The sequence below is a fragment of the Trichomycterus rosablanca genome, chromosome 21 (genome assembly GCF_030014385.1).
Source record: "Trichomycterus rosablanca isolate fTriRos1 chromosome 21, fTriRos1.hap1, whole genome shotgun sequence".
Lineage (NCBI taxonomy): Eukaryota > Metazoa > Chordata > Actinopteri > Siluriformes > Trichomycteridae > Trichomycterus > Trichomycterus rosablanca.
This window is the reverse complement of record NC_086008.1, coordinates 1642501-1659767: the sequence shown is the minus strand read 5'-3', so window position 1 is coordinate 1659767 and position 17267 is coordinate 1642501. Positions and strand designations below refer to the sequence as shown.

The 17267-nt window shown below is 44.1% G+C and overlaps 1 protein-coding gene across 3 annotated transcripts in view; it reads right to left on the bottom strand.

The window, feature by feature from the left end:
* taok3a (TAO kinase 3a) overlaps window positions 1-17267 on the bottom strand; it is a 52258-nt gene that overhangs the window by 22836 nt on the left and 12155 nt on the right. For 2 of the 3 annotated variants that reach the window (XM_063017433.1, XM_063017431.1), the window contains exons 2-9: window positions 9030-9107; window positions 5306-5509; window positions 4365-4436; window positions 2766-2867; window positions 2440-2485; window positions 2129-2225; window positions 867-980; window positions 411-502 (exon numbers count right to left, since the gene is read on the bottom strand). In XM_063017433.1, coding sequence (XP_062873503.1) covers window positions 411-502; window positions 867-980; window positions 2129-2225; window positions 2440-2485; window positions 2766-2867; window positions 4365-4436; window positions 5306-5437 — 655 coding nt within the window. In that variant the 5' untranslated portion in view covers window positions 5438-5509; window positions 9030-9107. Of the gene's footprint in view, window positions 1-410; window positions 503-866; window positions 981-2128; window positions 2226-2439; window positions 2486-2765; window positions 2868-4364; window positions 4437-5305; window positions 5510-9029; window positions 9135-17267 lie in introns of those variants that run through there. The other variant, XM_063017432.1, reaches the window with a different exon arrangement.

Sequence of the window (17267 nt, the reverse complement as noted above, 5' to 3'; positions counted from 1 at the left end):
CAACGTACTGACTCGTAATCACAGCCCGCTGCTTCTCTCTCAAAAGAAATGAGAAGAAAAAAAATCACTAAACAAAGCTTCAATAAAACAGAGCAATACAGCTCAGTTTGAGAACCCAACACTAACAGGTGATGAAAAGTGGCCACAGACTGGACACGTGTCGGAGGGAGTGTGCAATGATCCGGCTCTGCGTGATCAGATCAGTGGTTGTGCAAGCAGCAGCAGATTCATAATTGGGAACTGAAAATGACTAAACTAAGAAATAAATGAAGTGCTCTGTTTATTTAAGTGTTGCCGGACCCACCTTGACTATGACCGGAATAAAGAGATTGGAGAAAATGAATTAAGACTCTAGTTCAGACCTAAAGCGCGCACACACACACACACGCACACACACACATAACACTGACCGAGCTCAATGCAGGTGATCCCCAGTGACCAGATGTCCACCCTTCCTTCATACTGACCCTCATCCATGGCTAAAATCACCTCTGGAGCCATCCTGTTCACACACACACACACACACACACACACACACACACACACAGGGAGTGAAAATTATAACATGGTTTTATTTGCCCCCCGTATCTTTTCCTCTGTTATCAGAGCCTGTATGTAATTAATCAGGGCTGCAGGACAAAACAGAACCTTCAATAAAACAATTTTATTTATGACATGTACAATACACACACTCTTGGGCCACTTTATTAGGAACACCTGTACGCCCACACCAACCAACCAGTGATGTGGCAGGTATTAAATCATGAAGACAAGTTTCAAACTGCTGATTGTCTGGGATTCTAATGCATTTCTAGAGTTTCTGGTAAGTGATGAAAAAATAAATATTTGTTTTTGGAGATACTCACCAGTACGGCGTCCCCACGAACGAGTTGGCGGGAGAGGTCATGGAGGCCGAACCAAAATCAGCCAGTTTAACCTGGCCAGGCTCTGTGAGGAGAATATTCCCCGCCTTCACGTCTCTGAGAGAGAGAGAGAGAGAGAGAGAGAGAGAGAGAGAGAGAGAGAGAGAGAGAGAGAGAGAGAGAGAGAGAAACAAAACAACAAAATGTAGATAAAAAAAACAAAAGAAAAAAAAGGAAAAAGAAAAGAAAGAAAAACAGAAAGACGAAAATAAGAAAGAAAGAAAAAAAAAAAGGAAAAAGTAAGAAAAAAAAGATGAATTTATAAGCAAAAAAGGAAAGAAAGACAAAGAATAAAAAAAAAGAATAATTGAAAGAAAAAAAGGGAAAAGAAAGAAAGAAAGAAAGAAAGAACAGTGACAAAATGTAAAACAAAAAAAACAAAACAAAACAAAGAAAAACAGAATCAAAGAATAAAAAAGAATAAAAGAAAGAAAAAAAAACAGAACGACAAAATATAGAAAAAAATATAGAAAAAAGAAAGACAAAAGGAAGAAACAAAGACAGAAAAAAATACAAAAAGAAACAAAAAGAAAAAAATAGACAGAAATTAAGAATAAAAAAAAAATAAAGGAAAGAAAAAAAGAAAAGAAAGAAAACAAAGACAAAATGTAAAACAAAAAAAAGAAAGAAATAAAGAATAAAATAAGAAAAAAGGAGAGAAAAAAGGGAAAAGAAAGACAGAAATAGAACAATTTGTTTATTAAAACATATCTTACTCATTTATGTATATTTTGTAATGGATGTCCAACAAGGTTACTGTCAGGTGTCCACATACTTTTGACTAAAACTGTGTTTGATAACCCATTACAAAACCATGGGCGTGGATATACGTACCAAAAATAAACTCCACTAAAATATGCTAATGCTAACTGGTGACCTAAACAATGACCTGTCGTCTTATAAAACAGAATCAACAGGTGAATCCTGGTCAGGGTTGTGGTGGGTCCAGTGTCACTGGAAAACACAGGGCGCAATCCCAGCGATAGTGATATAATGTTTGTACATTAGCCAGTCATGCTCACGCTTTTCAGGTGGAACCGCTGCTTTCAGTTTCCTGTTCCTCTCAGAACCCTTTACCATTAAAACAACATCACACTGTGCTGACGTCCATAAACATGTGACATCAGACGTAAGCAGTCAGGAATGAGGAAGTGAGCGCGTATCTGGAGCTTTAACTGGAAGACACGCGTCAGTCAGGAACTCACCTGTGGATCATGTTTTGGGAATGCAGGTAAGCCAGTCCCAGCAAGGCACCATGGGTGATGGCAGCGATTTCCACCTCCTGCAGCGGCTTCTTATGAACTGCACACAAAAAAATTATAATTTTTTTTCATGTTTATCGAGCACTTTATCCTGGTCAGGGTCGCAGCAGGTCAGGTTCCACTAAGACACACAGGGTGCCGGGCGCCTCTGGCACGGCCAGCTGTGTCTGTAGGAAGCCTGACCAGGTTGGCACGATTAAGTTTCTAGCAGAGAACCTTGATCATAACATTTCTTTTAGCGCATGTGGAATTACCTTCTAATAAATCGGAGGCCGAGCCCAAACAGTACTCCATGACCAGCTGAAAGAGAAAAAGAAAACACTGTGAGCACTGGGTTGGATTCCACAGCTCAGATCAGAACCTGTACTGATAAACAAACTCATTTAATATGGAAGTATGACGTTTTTTTCCTAACACAAAATGTTATTGGATCAACCAGTCAAATTTCATTTATGGACCAGTTAAACCACTGGAAAACAGTCAGGCTTGATTATATTTGACACTCATGAATATACGCTACGTGAAGACTGTGAGATTAAAACTGCCGGGCTTTATTTTGAGCCATTTGGTTGATACGAACCCATGCCGTGTTGTCCTTCAGATAGCAGCCTTTATACTCGATGGTGTTCGGGTGCCTGAGCTGTTCTAGAAACTTCACCTCCTTGATGATGTCCTGCCACTTCTGCACATACAAACACCGAACCATGATAGCATCATAAATACCAACAAGCTAACACATTAGGATCTGGATAATACCAATAATAATAATAATAATACTATTTTGGTCTATTTGGCCGTTGCACAGGAGTGTGTCCATCAAAAGTATTTATCAACAATGAAAATGTTATATAATTTCCCAGAAACCTAACCATACTATATAATGGACTGAGAGCACTGATTGGCTTGTGCTGGTCAGGATTTAACTTTGAGTCATTGTTCCTGTTTGGGAGGCTAAATCTGGCAGTTGGCTAAACCTGGTTCAGGTCTCCTAACTGGGATCGCTGGTCTGATCATAAACCTAAACATACTGAATAATAGACAGAGAGCACTGCCTGTGCTGGTCAGGGTTTAAATTTGAGTTTTTTGTGCCTGGGGGAGGCTGAAATGGCTTGTGGCTGTTGGCAAAACATGGTTCAGGTCTCATAACTGGAATCGATTGTCTGATCATGAATCTAAACACACTGAATAACAGACAGAGAGCACTGCTTGTGCTGGTCAGGATTTAAATATGAGTCATTGTTCCTGTTTGGAAGGCTAAATCTGGCTGTTGGCTAAACCTGATTTAGATCTCACAACAGGGATCGATGGTCTGATCATAAACCTATTTACACAGAATAATGGACTGAGAGCACTGCTTGTGCTGTACAGGGTTTTAATCTGAGTAATAGTGCCTGGGGGAGGTTAAGATGGCTCATGGCTGTTGGAAAAACATGGTTCAGGTCTCACAACTGGGATCGAAGGACTGATCATAAACCTAATAACATTAGATAATGGACTGAGAGCACTGCTTGTGCTGGTCAGGATTCAAATTGGAGTAATAGTGCCTGGGGGAGGGTGAAATGGCGCAGGCTGTTGGTAAAACCAGGCTCTGGTCTCATAATTGGGGTTGATTATAAACCTAAACATACTGAATAATAGACAGAAAGCACTGCTTGTGCTGGTCAGGATTTAAATTTAAGTTTTTTTGTGCCTGGGGGAGGCTGAAATGGCTTGTGGCTGTTGGCAAAACTTGGCTTAGGTCTCATAACTGGATCGATTATCTGATCAGGAATCTAAACACACTGAATAATAGACAGAGAGCACTGCTTGTGCTGGTCAGGATTTAACTTTGAGTCATTGTTCCTATTGGGGGGCTGAAATGCCTTGTGGCTGTTGGCAATAGTTAGCTCAGGTCTCATAATTGGGATTGCTGGTCTGATCATAAACCTAACCATACTGAATAACAGACAGAGAGCACTGCTTGTGCTGTTCAGGGTTTAAATTTGAGGTTCTTTTTGTCCCTGGGGGAGGTTAAAATGGCTTGTGGCTGTTGGCAAAACCTGGTCTCACAACTGGGATCGAAAGTCTGATCATAAACCTAATAACATTAGATAATTGACTGAGAGCACTGCTTGTGCTGGTCAGGATTTAAATCTAAGTCATTGTGCCTGGTGGGAGGATAAGATGCTTGGGTTTGTACCTCGGTGGTCTGTTTGCCGTTGTAGGACATCTTTTTAATAGCCACCACCTCATTGGTGTAGGAGTTCCGGGCCTGTAAAAGAAAACATCAGACAACACCCGCTAAATAATCATCTCAATATTTAAGTTCATTCTTTCTACACGGACTATATGGTCAAAAGTATGTGGACACTTCATCATGAGCCTTGGACATTTTATTTTATAACCCTGGTTTGTACCCATTTGGTCAAAAAAGCACTGGTGAGGTCAGGAAGGCATGGATCACGTTCAGTATTCCAATTCATTCCAGAGGTTATCAAAGGCACGGTCATGGTGGCAAAGGTAGCAGCCTTCTCTAAACTGTTACCACCAGGTTGGAAGCATATAACTGATTTGAGGAATGTACAGCCGGGGAATCCAACATGACTAGGTTAGGAGGATTATTGTTTTACATGTAGAGTTAAGATATTCCACTGAACTCTGTGAGTTGCTAGTTGGGCGCCCCCTAGCAGGCACGGTCGGCAGTGCACATAGTGCAGGAGACACTCGTCCACTAGTCTGCTGGGTGGGACAAGACGGGACTAAAAAGAGGGCAGGGACCAAAAGGTGCTTGTACAGAAGTGGAGAAACGTGAAAATCAGAACGTGACTCTATGTGCGCGGGACTGCCTCACACGCCAATCCACCAAAATACGGGTGAATAAGAAGGAATCGGTGGACTGCGTACTCGTCGGAGAAGGGTCTCAAGCAGAGAAAGAGGAACTGGCTACGACTAAACTGGGAAAAAAAGAGAGAAAATGCAGAAGTAAGATAGTTTAAAAATGTCGAGGAAAAAAAAAGTTCATTAGCACACTCGCGCTGTGCTTACAGCTCCCTCTAGTGGCGGAACTTCCACCTGCTAAATATTAACAATATCAATATCGCTACCGCTTGACTTGCTATTAGTATTGAGACGAATACTTACGAAGTAGACGGCGCCGAAACTGCCATGGCCGATCTCATGGAGGTCGAAGAACACCTCCTCGGGATCATCTTTGAAGAAGAGGTTCAGGAGCTCGGGGTCCTTCGGCCCTGGTTTCCGCGTGGACGACGGCATGGTGGGTTAGCCTGAACGTCTGTAGACCACCCGCTGCTCACACGCGTCCGCCGGCCGCAGCATTTACCTGCTCTGCCTGCGCGTGCACACACACACACACACGAGTTCAAGTTCACACCAATTTCACTCAACAAACACAATATGGCAAAAAGTATGTAGACACCTCTCCTAATTACTGCAGACAACTGTCCACAGTCAAGCAAGCTTTGCTGAACCATGGGCTTAGAGGCTATTGTGCAAGAAAGAGGCCCCTGGTAGAGACCACTATTCCATGTAGGAGAGGACAGGGCGCTGAGAAGTTACTGGCTGATGTCAATCCACAAATGGACATAATTTAACCCCAGTGGACACTTTTGGGATGAATTGGAATGTCTGTGGTGAGCCAGGCCTTTTTACCCAGCGTCAGTGCCTGACTATTCGTGCAGTTCCTACAGAAGAAGTCAACATACAGGAGTCTACACACACTATATGACCGAAAGTATTCGGACACCTGACGTCCCATTTCAAAAACATAAACATAATCATACTGAACGATGGACTGGGAACACTGCTTGTGCTGTTCGGGATTTAATTATGGGTCATTGTGCCCAATAGGGGGCTGAGATGCCTCGTGGCTGTTGGCGAAACCTGGCTCAGGTCTCGTAGTTGGGGTCGTCAGGCTCACAGTCAGGTGCCAAAAGTATTTGGACACCTGACGTCCCATTTAAAAAACAAATGACCTCTGGGGGATCTTTGAGCTAGAGTAACAGCCGCTCCTCTGAGGAGGCGTATCACAAGACTTTGGAGTATGTCTGTGTATGGGAATTTGTGCCCATTTTGAGAGAAGATGAATGGCTGGGTGCTGATGATCAGTCGATGTTCCTGTTCATCCCAGAGCTGTTAAATGAGGCTGAGGTCAGGGCTCTGTGCAGGACACTGGAGGTTCAGAAGATTAATATTTTACACCTGTTAGTAATGGCTGAAACACGTGAAGTTAATAATTAAAAGGGGCGTCCCAATACTTTTCTATTCCACCTCCTGTCTGAGACGTCGAGCAGACGATCGTTTACAGGCGTCTGATTGGTGATCGGCGGGTGTGATGCAGTAAAGGACGAGAGAACGCCGTCGTGTCTCACTGTTGCATCACGTCTGCCTCCGACCGCTCCTCCGACTTCAAACGTCAACTCGGATGATGTAAGAGCGCGGTGAAATCGGATTGGCCGAGACGTGCGAAGCACGGACCAATCCGGAGAGCGGGACGGAACGAGACGAGGGCAAGGTCGGTCACATGACGCGTTAATGATGGGACGCTGAAATGATGCAACCAGACGCCAACAGGTTGGCGGTACGACCATGAGAGAGACAGACAGATTCACGACCGCGCTCATCGCTGTGGGTATCATTCGTTTATCCAAACCAGTTTGGTTCATGACTGGCAGGACATGAAATGTGTTTCCACTGCTCCCGAGTCCAATAACCTGTATAACCTGTGCTTTATACCACTCAAGCCAACTACTGGCATTGCACATTTACATTTTCGGCACTTAGCAGACGCCTTTATCCAAAGCGACTTACAGTACAGTTACAGTATACAATCTGAGCAATTGAGGGTTAAGGGCCTTGCTCAAGGGCCCAACAGCAGCAACCTGGCAGTGGTGGGGTTTGAACCAGTGACCTTATGATTACTAGTCCAGTACCCTAACCACTAGGCTACAGCTGCCCTGACTACAGCCACACATTGAGATCTACTGACGAGCGGTGCTCATGCTGGCAGAGACAGAGGCAGTTTGGGACTCAGTAGTGAGCGCTGGGGTGGACGACAAATCAGCTCCTCAGTAGAATCGATTGTACAGTAGATCCTTATTTATGGAGATGTTGTGACTGTATGGTTACACTTGTGCCCGTCATTGCTAATTAAAAGGGGTGTCCACATACTTCTGGTCATGTACTTGAAGAGTGTGTGTGTCCTGTTCAGCTCCTCTTGTTTCTCACGCTTTAAGTTCCCTGCCAGCATTACTAATTCATGTGTGTGTGTGTGTGTGTGTGTACAAAGTGTGTGTGTGTGTGTGTGTGTGTGTGTGTGTGTGTGTGTGTGTGTGTGTGTGTACAAAGTGTGTGTGTGTGTGTGTGTGTGTGTGTGTGTGTGTGTTGAATAAAACATGCATGAGACACACAGCAGGTCAGGAAAGAGCTGATGACGTCACACTCACGTACTCACGTACACACACACACACACACACACACACACGAGGCATGCTGGCACAGCGGGTAGTGTGGGTGCCACACGGCTACAAGATCCTAAGAACCTGGGTGGAAGGGGCACTGGTTCTCGCCCCACCCATCCAAAACATCAAGAGCAGGTGCAGGTGAAGGAATGAATGAATGTGGGGAGCCCTGGGATAACATGCCACCCTGTGTATAGTGGGGTTGTCATGCACCCAGTTGTTTCAAATGGCTCTGGACCCACCGCAACCCCGACCAAGATAAAGATAAAATGAATAAATAAATGAATATGAGCAACATGGTGGCACAGTGCTGAACCTCACCACCAGTCACTTTCCGTCAGGAGTTTGGCATGTTCTTCTAATGTTAATGTCAACTGACAAAACTGACAGTAGGTGGACTTATATACACACACACACACACACACACACGTTTTGGGGAACACGACTGTGATGATTTTTATTTCCATTTAACCACACGAGCATTAATAAGGTCGAGTACTGACGCTGAATGATGGCGATAAATCCTGACTCACAGTCGGCATTCTAGTTCATCCTGAAGATGTCGGATGGTGTTGAGCTGAGGGATTTGTTGAGCTCAGTTTGAGGGTCACTGGTGAGATCAAACAGGAAGGAGAATTCCCCAAACTGTTTCACCAGGATTAACTCACTAGTTTCTACGATGTGATTAAAGGATTTTTCTTCTTAGAAGAATCTTGAGAGTCGTGATGAAATAAAAAAATAAGAAGGTAATAAAACACCTCCGTGTTTCCCATGATGCCACTCAAACACACTCACTCCATCACTCACTTTTTATTTCTCTTCTACAACAAGCACACAGAGAGTCAGAGAAAGCATGAGTGAGTGAGATGGTGAGTGAGAGAGAGAGTAAGTGAGTGAATGAGAAAGTACATGAGTGAAGGAGTGAGTGAGTGAATAAATGAGAGAGCGAGTGAGTGTGTGACTGAGTGAGAGACTGAGAGTAAGTGAGAGGGTGAGTGAGTGAGTAAATAAATGAGAGAGTAAGTTAATGAATGAGTGAGTGAGTAAATAAGTGAGTGAGAGAGTAAATGAGTGAGTGAGTGAGTAAATAAGTGAGAGAGCAAGTGAATAAATGAGTGAATGAGAGAGATAGAGAGAGAGAGAGAGAGAGAGAGAGAGAGAGAGAGAGAGAGAGAGAGAGAGAGAGAGAGAGAGAGTAATTATGGTTTTCTCTGAGCACTTGAATTAATTCTGTATGAGAGAATCTGCCTGAAATCCTCTGATATTTACTGCAACATCACATTAACAAGCGTGGATTAACACACACACACACGCACACGCACACACACGCACACGCACACACACGCACACACACACACACACACACACACACACACACACACACACACTTGCCTTTAAACCCAGTGCAGGATCGAGCTGAATCCTCTGCTTCACCCTCCGACTCACGACCAAATGATCTCACGGTTCTGCAGTGAGGAAACAGAGGAATTATTATTTATTTATCTTATAGTAATCTCTCTATTCTGATCAGGGCTGCAGTGGGTTCAGAGCCCATTTAGGAAACACAGGGAGATTGTTTTAAAGCAACTGTCAGTCAGAGCCGGTCCATTAAAGTCCAGCAGCTCAGAGACGATTTTACTCACTCAAATCAACAATCAATCAAACAGTCCTTTAATATTAAAAACCCTCATTTTACATATTAAAAACCTCTAATAAAACATGTGATAACAGTCGAGCCTTCACAATATATCTAATATTTAATATATTTAAAATATTTAAATTAGGATTGTAAAAAGGTTCCTGTGTGCAGAACATTAGAACCGGGGACAAAATGTGGCGTGGCAGAAACTGCTAATCTTTTCTACACACAACAGTCAGTGTAAGACAGATAAGAAACCCAACCGTTTTAACAGTATGATGGATGATGAGGTCCAACTCTGCCAAACCAAGAACAGGAATCTAGGGCTACAGTGGGCACAGGGTCACCAAAAACAAATAATATTAAATCTGTGCTGCAACGTGCACATCATGACCAATTCCGATTTTTAGCACGTCCAATCTGTACCCGATTCACTGGTGCTGACCCCGTCCCCATGAGGACACCGAATTGACACACGCCCCCTCCGACAACTGTGCAGTAGCCGACTGCATCTTTTCACCTGCACGAGGCGAGTTCATATGCGGATCAGGTTTGTGTACAGAGAACCACGCCCTGTTCACATTATTCCTCAACGCTGTGCAGACGGCATCAATCAGCCAGCAGAGGTCGTAATTGCATCAGTTATGAGGAGTCCCTATCCGGCTTTTTCCCTTCCCTGTATGAACAACAAGCCAATCATTGTTCATATAGCCGCCCAGCCCAGCCGGACAATGACCAATTTATATTTAGTTTGGCTTAATTATTAAAATTCAAAATAACATAACACTTATTGTGTTCAAAAATGCTCTACACAGGAAAGATCTGGCACCCTTGAAACACCAGACTGAAGATCAGCTGAACTGGCTACCAAGAAAATTACAACATTAAACTGGACGACTTCAGGAAAAGATTATTAGAAAATTTTGGATCGTGCATGTGGGAATTTGTGTCTGTGCCCAGTCAGGTCCACAACTGACCCTCCAACCATCCCAAAGGTGTTCAGAGGGACTGAGATCAGGGCTCTGTGCTGGACACATGAGCCGCTTTACACTGAATTTCATTTATTTAATCACATCATATAAACTAGTGAGTTAATCCTGGTGAAACAGTTTGGGGAATTCTCCTTCCTGTTTACTCACACCAGTGACCCACTGACATCCTCTTACTGAGCTCTATAACGAACTGGTTCGGTGTGGGAAATTTAGACTGGCCAGCACAATCACTCAGCTTAACACCATCCGACACCTTGAGGATGAATTAGAATGCCGACTATGTGTCAGGATTTATTGCCATCATTCAACATTCAGGTGTGTGTGAGTGTGTGTTTGTATAAGGAGTAAAGCCAGGGTGAAATAGTAAAGGACCTTCCCCAAACTGTTGCCAAACAACTTTGAAAGCATGTAATTAATTTTATAGACTTGTTAGCAAGAGGAGCAGCTGAAAGACCCAAATTTAACCACCAAAAGTTGATCTATTGAACATTAAGGCACAAATCGTTTAGTGTCAGTATGAAGCGGATCTAAGTGGAATGATGTGGATATTTTGCATCATGCTTCAGTTAAAAAAATAGAACCTCTGATTATAAAAAGGACGTCAGGGCCCGAGGATGGACTGGCGTCCTGACCCGAGTGTGTTACTGCATCGTGGGCAGTGATTCCGGTGAGACCGGAGCCAGTGTGACCCTGACCAGGATGAAGACGTGTTGCTATAACGTTGGAAGCTTGGCGGTTATCGGCTACAATAAATCGTCCACGTTTGCGTCCTTGGTTCCCGAGTTTCTCGAGTGTAAACATCAGCTCACAGATGAGAAAGGAATCGAGCTTCTTTTGTTTTCGTCGTGTACTGACTCTTGCGTGATGTTGCACCATCCAGTTAAACCGGTAAGCGCTAATGAAAAACGCCGGGGTGTACCGCACACTCTACCGAAATCAATAACCCGGCGCTGATGCAATAAACTGGATCCCCGTCAGGCACCGATCTGGGACGAACCGGGACTCTGTGTTTTCATCCACAACTGGCATCTAAGAATCCAAACAAAAATGGCTTCTGTTCTGGGTCTTGGAACCCAGTCATCGACGCTTCTGTTGGTTTTCAAAAGGCTGGGTGAATAACAATCACGCTGAAGATGAGTGTGTGTGTGTGTGTGTGTGTGTGTGTGTGTGTGTGTGTGTTGTGGTGTTTCTGAATGATTCATTACCTCGACATCAAACACTCAGACACTCGTATAAAACACATCAGAGCGAGTTCAGTTCCATATGAAATCAGCGCACATCAATCATCACTGCGTTACACAAACTCAGCTCGGCGTGATTATTTCCCTACAGGCCCGGAAAAGCCGTTATTAAAAAATCACTTTTATTCTTTCCTTAATGAAGGCATTTTGACTTTGCAGGAACAGTTTAGGGAAGGTCCTTTCCTGTTCCAGTATTACTGTTTTACAGTATTACATCAGTGCCCAGCCATACAAGCGCTGTCATCTTTTGACCAAACAGCACAAATTCCTATACACAGACATACTTCAAAATCTTGTAAGAAGCTTTGTCAAAAAAGCGGCTGTTCTTGTAGCTGAAAAGGTCACATAGATATCACTCTGTTTTAATAGCATTTTAATGGTAAGGAATAAAGTAAGTAATTAGCAGAATTTAACTGTATAAAATTACATTCCTGGTTTTTAATTAATTAGGAAAATCAAAACATTCAGTTCTGGATTGTTTGGTGAATTATATGAAATAATAAATAATTAAATGTTTATTTCTGATAGAATTAAATATTTTGTTCTGGTTACTGTTTTGTAAAATATCTGTTTTAAACCACTCTATATAATTAAAGTGTTTAATTTTATATTTTATAACTGATTCCAATTGGTTTTCGCTTATGAAGCTAACACAGTTAACCTCATGCCATTCAAACCAATGGGATGAGGTGGCATAACACGCTAGGATGTCAACTAACGTCTCCCTCCGTATACCGAAAATGATTAAATTCGCTGACAAGCCCGAATTTGCAAATAAATCACAGTTGTGCACGTTTATACAAATGAAAAATGATAATTTGGCACCCATGTGGCGCAGTGGGATATTCCGCTAGCACACCAGCACCGAGATTCTGAACTCCCTGGTTCTAAACTCGGCGTTGCCATCTAGCGGGCGTAGTTGGCAGTGCCTGCAGGGAGGGATGAACGGACTATGTGGGCGGGGTCTTCAAACGCTGTGTAAGGACCCTGATTAGCAGATAGAGAGGCGCCTGTGCAGAATGCAGAGGAGGCATGAGCAGCAATATACCCTCCTTGATTGCAATCAGGGGTCCCTCAGCAGCAAAACTACGATAAATTGGGAGAAAAACGCATTAAAAAAAAAAAAAAGATACATTTATTTACGTATGAAAAGAACTCCGCATCCATTCGCCACGTTTGTCTTTTTTTTGTGGGAGAAAAGTTGTGCCGCACTGAATGCTGGGATTGCCTTCAGCAAATGCTCCCTCGTTATTCAGTCAAAATACCGTTTAGATTTAAGGTGCCTTACTAGGCAACATTTGAAGGCACCTAAGAATTCGAACAGCCTCCTTCTCGGGAGTGAGAGTAGGATGACGTAAAATGCGTCTATGTAGAGAGCGCACTAGGTTTTCGATCAGACCCCATGTATTGCAGTGGCGGTGGAAAGAGACCCAGTTGTGTTCGTGTAGACGCCGGCCGAGGTCGGCAGCTCTGCTGAGATTGAAGCTTGCAAGTTCCAACTTTCCGCAGTGGTGAGCTAGTGAGTTAGATGGCTGTGCCAACCGAGCGCCACCTTATCCCGAATTTCTGACATTTTATTCTCAAGTGTATGGCGTCATTACAATCTTTTGGTCTCGTTTAGTTTATGAAATTGTGATTTATTTTAGTGGCATCAGAACTTTTGTGGTTTTGGATTTCTTGGTACATTTACAACTGGACTAGGATTCTTGATTCTGGGCTCTCCCATTTTTAGCGCGTCCAATTTTTACCCAATTGCGTTACGCTTCCTCTCTACTGGTGCTGACCCCCGCTCCAACTGAGGAGAGCGAGACTGACACACGCTCCCTCCGACACGTGTGCAGTAGCCGACTGCACGAGGAGAGTTCATATGCGGGTCAGCTTTGTGCATGGAGAGCCACACCCTGGTCCTCATTATCCCTCAACTTTGTGCAGACGCCATCAGTCAGCCAGCAGAGGTCGTAATTGCATCAGTTATGAGGAATCCCTTATCCGGCTTTTCCCTCCCTGTATGAACAACAGCCAAACGTTGTTCATATAGCCGCCCAGCCCAGCCCGATAGAGTAAAAACACTTTTTTATTACGGTTGGGGGTATACCGAGTCCATTAATATTTCCTAAAAACATGTTAGGACATTTTAAATGCCCACATGTGAAAAATTTGTTGATGTGTAAACACCACTACACTACACACATATAGATACCAAGAACACCTAAAAATAAACATCGTGGGCTTTCAGCACCGGCATTTGTGATCTAAGTTTTGCAATATTACTGCACTAATACTAAAACAAACTCCTTCTGCAGGCCCGGACTCTTCAGATCTGCAGATCTCCAGTATCGCCGCTCCATCATCAGAACCGGTTCCTGAACCTGTGAAATGAATTCCTGAGTCGCTGTTTTTACACGACTGAACTGAACTGTACTACTGTAGTGGTTCTCGAGCGTGTACGACGGTTAGCTGGTGATAAGCGGGATTATATCAGCAGCAGCAGCTCTGAGTCAGATTCTCTTCCCACCACAGATAAGACGTGTGGGCGACTCCGTTCCATCTGAGCTGAACTGGTAGAACTGGCAGAATCGGGACACGGGCGGGTGACACGACTCCTGATGTTACCGTGATCGAATACAAATATTTATACAGACCTGTTTTTCCTCCAAAATTTATGCAAAATTAAACGTTTTATGTAACAGTTTATTTGTTTTCCTTTTTTATTGTTGGGTAAACATGCAAAACCTCCTGCAATATTAATCCCAGTAAATAAAACGTCTCATTACTGGTCAGTAAAACTGCATCTTGATCCGCACCAGTTTGCCTTGACGGCATCGCGCTGGAAAAGAGCTCCGACCCGCCACAGAATTCCAGCGGGAACACGAGGGAGATTAAAATCGTAACGCGGGGAGCGCAAAATAGGTCAAAGGAGCCGAGCCGTACCAGCCTGACGCTTATTTCAATCGGCTCTGTAGAACTAAAACCCTCCGACTTCCTCCGCACACACGCACGTCCACCCAGGACACTGAGGAATGTGGATATTCCCATGATGCACTGTGCTGAGTGACTGTACTCGAGGGTGGCATGTGTGTGGTAAAAACCTTTAATGCTTCTACATTTGTTAAAACTTAAAACTGGAAGGATTTGATCAGCCCTGGGTGCTACGCTGGGCCCAGATTACTGTTCACCAGTGTACTCTTTGCCAGCAGCTCTATATGTTCACCAGTAGCTCTGTAATAACTTAGCAGCGGCTCTGTACTGTTCACCAGCGACTCTGTGTTGTTTACCAGCAGCTCTGCACTGTTCACCAGCGGGTCTGTGTTGTTCACCAGCGGTTCTGTACTGTTCACCAGCGGCTCTGTACTGTTCACCAGCAACTCTGTACTAATTTACCAGCAGCTCTGTACTGTTCATTTTAACTAGTACTGTTCATCAGCGGTTCTGTGTTATTTGCTAGTGGCTTCGTACTGTTCACCAGCAGCTCTGTACTGTTCACCAGCAGCTCTGTACTGTTCACCAGCAGCTCTGTATTGTTCATTTTAACTCGTTACTGTTCATCCGCGGCTCTTTGTTGTTTGCTAGTGGCTCCGTACTGTTCACCAGTAGCTCTGTACTGTTCACTGTGCACTTTTGGCCAACAGCTCTACATTATTCACCAGTGGCTCTGTTCTAATTTACCAGCAGCTCTGTACTGTTCACCAACCACTCTGTACTGTTCACCAGTAGCTCTGTACTGTTCACTGTGCACTTTTGGCCAACAGCTCTACATTATTCACCAGTGGCTCTGTTCTAATTTACCAGTGGCTCTGTACTGTTCACTAGCGGCTCTGTACTAATTCACCAGCAGCTCTGTACTGTTCACCAACCACTCTGTACTGTTCACCAGCAGCTCTGTACTGTTCACCAACCACTCTGTACTGTTCACCAGCAGCTCTGTACTGTTCACCAGCAGCTCTGTACTGTTCACCAACCACTCTGTACTATTCACCAGTAACTCTGAACTGTTAACCAATAACTCAATAATGTTCAACAGCGGCTCTGTGCTAATTTACTAGCGGCTCTTTACTGTGCACCAGGGGCTGATTCGTGACGCTACACAAGTGCTTATCACAGCGACACACCAAGTCTAGTCACTGAACCAGGGGGAACTCAAGCACCTCCCCAAAACGAGTCTGCAAGTGAAACATCAGGCAAAAGCAGTGTGAGACACTTCTGCCTGAACACAGTGTGAGTGTGTGTGTGTGTGTGTGTGTTGGTGGGGAGGTAACAGGGTGATCGGTCTCAGCAGGCGGTAAATGAGCTTGTAGTAGGAAACTCATTGTGCTCTATACAGGATGTGTGCCATAGTGTGTACACACACACACACACACACACACACAGGAAGTCAGCGACAGTCTTACACGAGCACAAACACACTGCGTTTAATGTCAGAAGATAATTAGATTGTATTAAAGTGTATTTAAAGGAAATGAGTCGTGTAATGTAGCGTTTCTCCCAGAAGCCTCCACACCGCCGCTAAATAAACAGCCCTGCCGCCGAGCCGCTATCTCAGAACACCAAATCACCCGGGGGCACTTCCTGTGAGGCGAGGTGTGAGGATCGAATGTGGACGTCGGAAGTGAAGGAAGAGCGTTTCACACTAGTGTAGACGCTCTGGGTGCGAACGGCTCCTCCTGTACCTGCCCCCACTGAGGTGTTTAAAATCCCAACAACACTGCTGCACCTAATACACACATACCAGTACAACACACGCTATTGTATACTAGAGAGAGTACAGTACTGCGTGCGAGAGTACAACTCCAAGTGGGAGAGAGTACAATACTGTGGCAGAGAAAGAGCGAGAGTACAATACTGCGAGAGAGAGAGAGTACAATACTGTGTGGCAGAGAAAGAGCGAGAGTACAATACTGCGAGAGAGAGAGAGTACAATACTGTGTGGCAGAGAAAGAGCGAGAGTACAATACTGCGAGAGAGAGAGAGAGAGAGAGTACAATACTGTGTGGCAGAGAAAGAGAGTACAATACTTTGTGTGAGAGAGAGAGTACAATACTGTGTGAGAGAGTACAACACTGCGAGCGAGAAAGAGAGTATAATACTGCAAGCAAGAGAGTATCATACTGCGAGCGAGAGAGAGTAGAATACTGTGCGAGCAAGAGAATACAATACTGCGAGCAAGAGTACAATACTGCGAGCAAGAGAGAGTACAATACTGTGTGGCAGAGAAAGAGCGAGAGTACAATACTGCGAGAGAGAGAGTACAATACTGCGGGCAAGAGAGAGAGTACAATACTGCGAGCAAGAGAGAAAGTACAATACTGCGAGAGAGAGAGTACAATACTGCGAGCGAGAGAGAGTTTAAAATCCCAACAACACTGCTGCACCTAATACACACAAATCAGTACAACACACGATACCATGTCTATACCAGGTCAGGTCATGGCAGTGCTGGGAATGTTCCATCACCCAAACATCATGGGCACTCGGGGTTCCTTTTTAATTAATAAATGGGGTAAAGGGAGGTGACGGGTTACAGTCAGTAATTGTATACCCAGAAAGTTAATCTCTACGATAAGTGTGGCTTATTAAATGAACGATGAACAACAGGTGTACCTAATAAACTGCTCGATGAGTTACTCTCTGGTTTTATTGACGTTTTGTCCCACTGTCCCAACTATTTTTGGAATTGGGGGTCGTATTTATATTTTAGATCCAGCAGATCCGTTCAGACATCAGACGCCTCACGGGCGCTGGACGACGTGTGAGGGA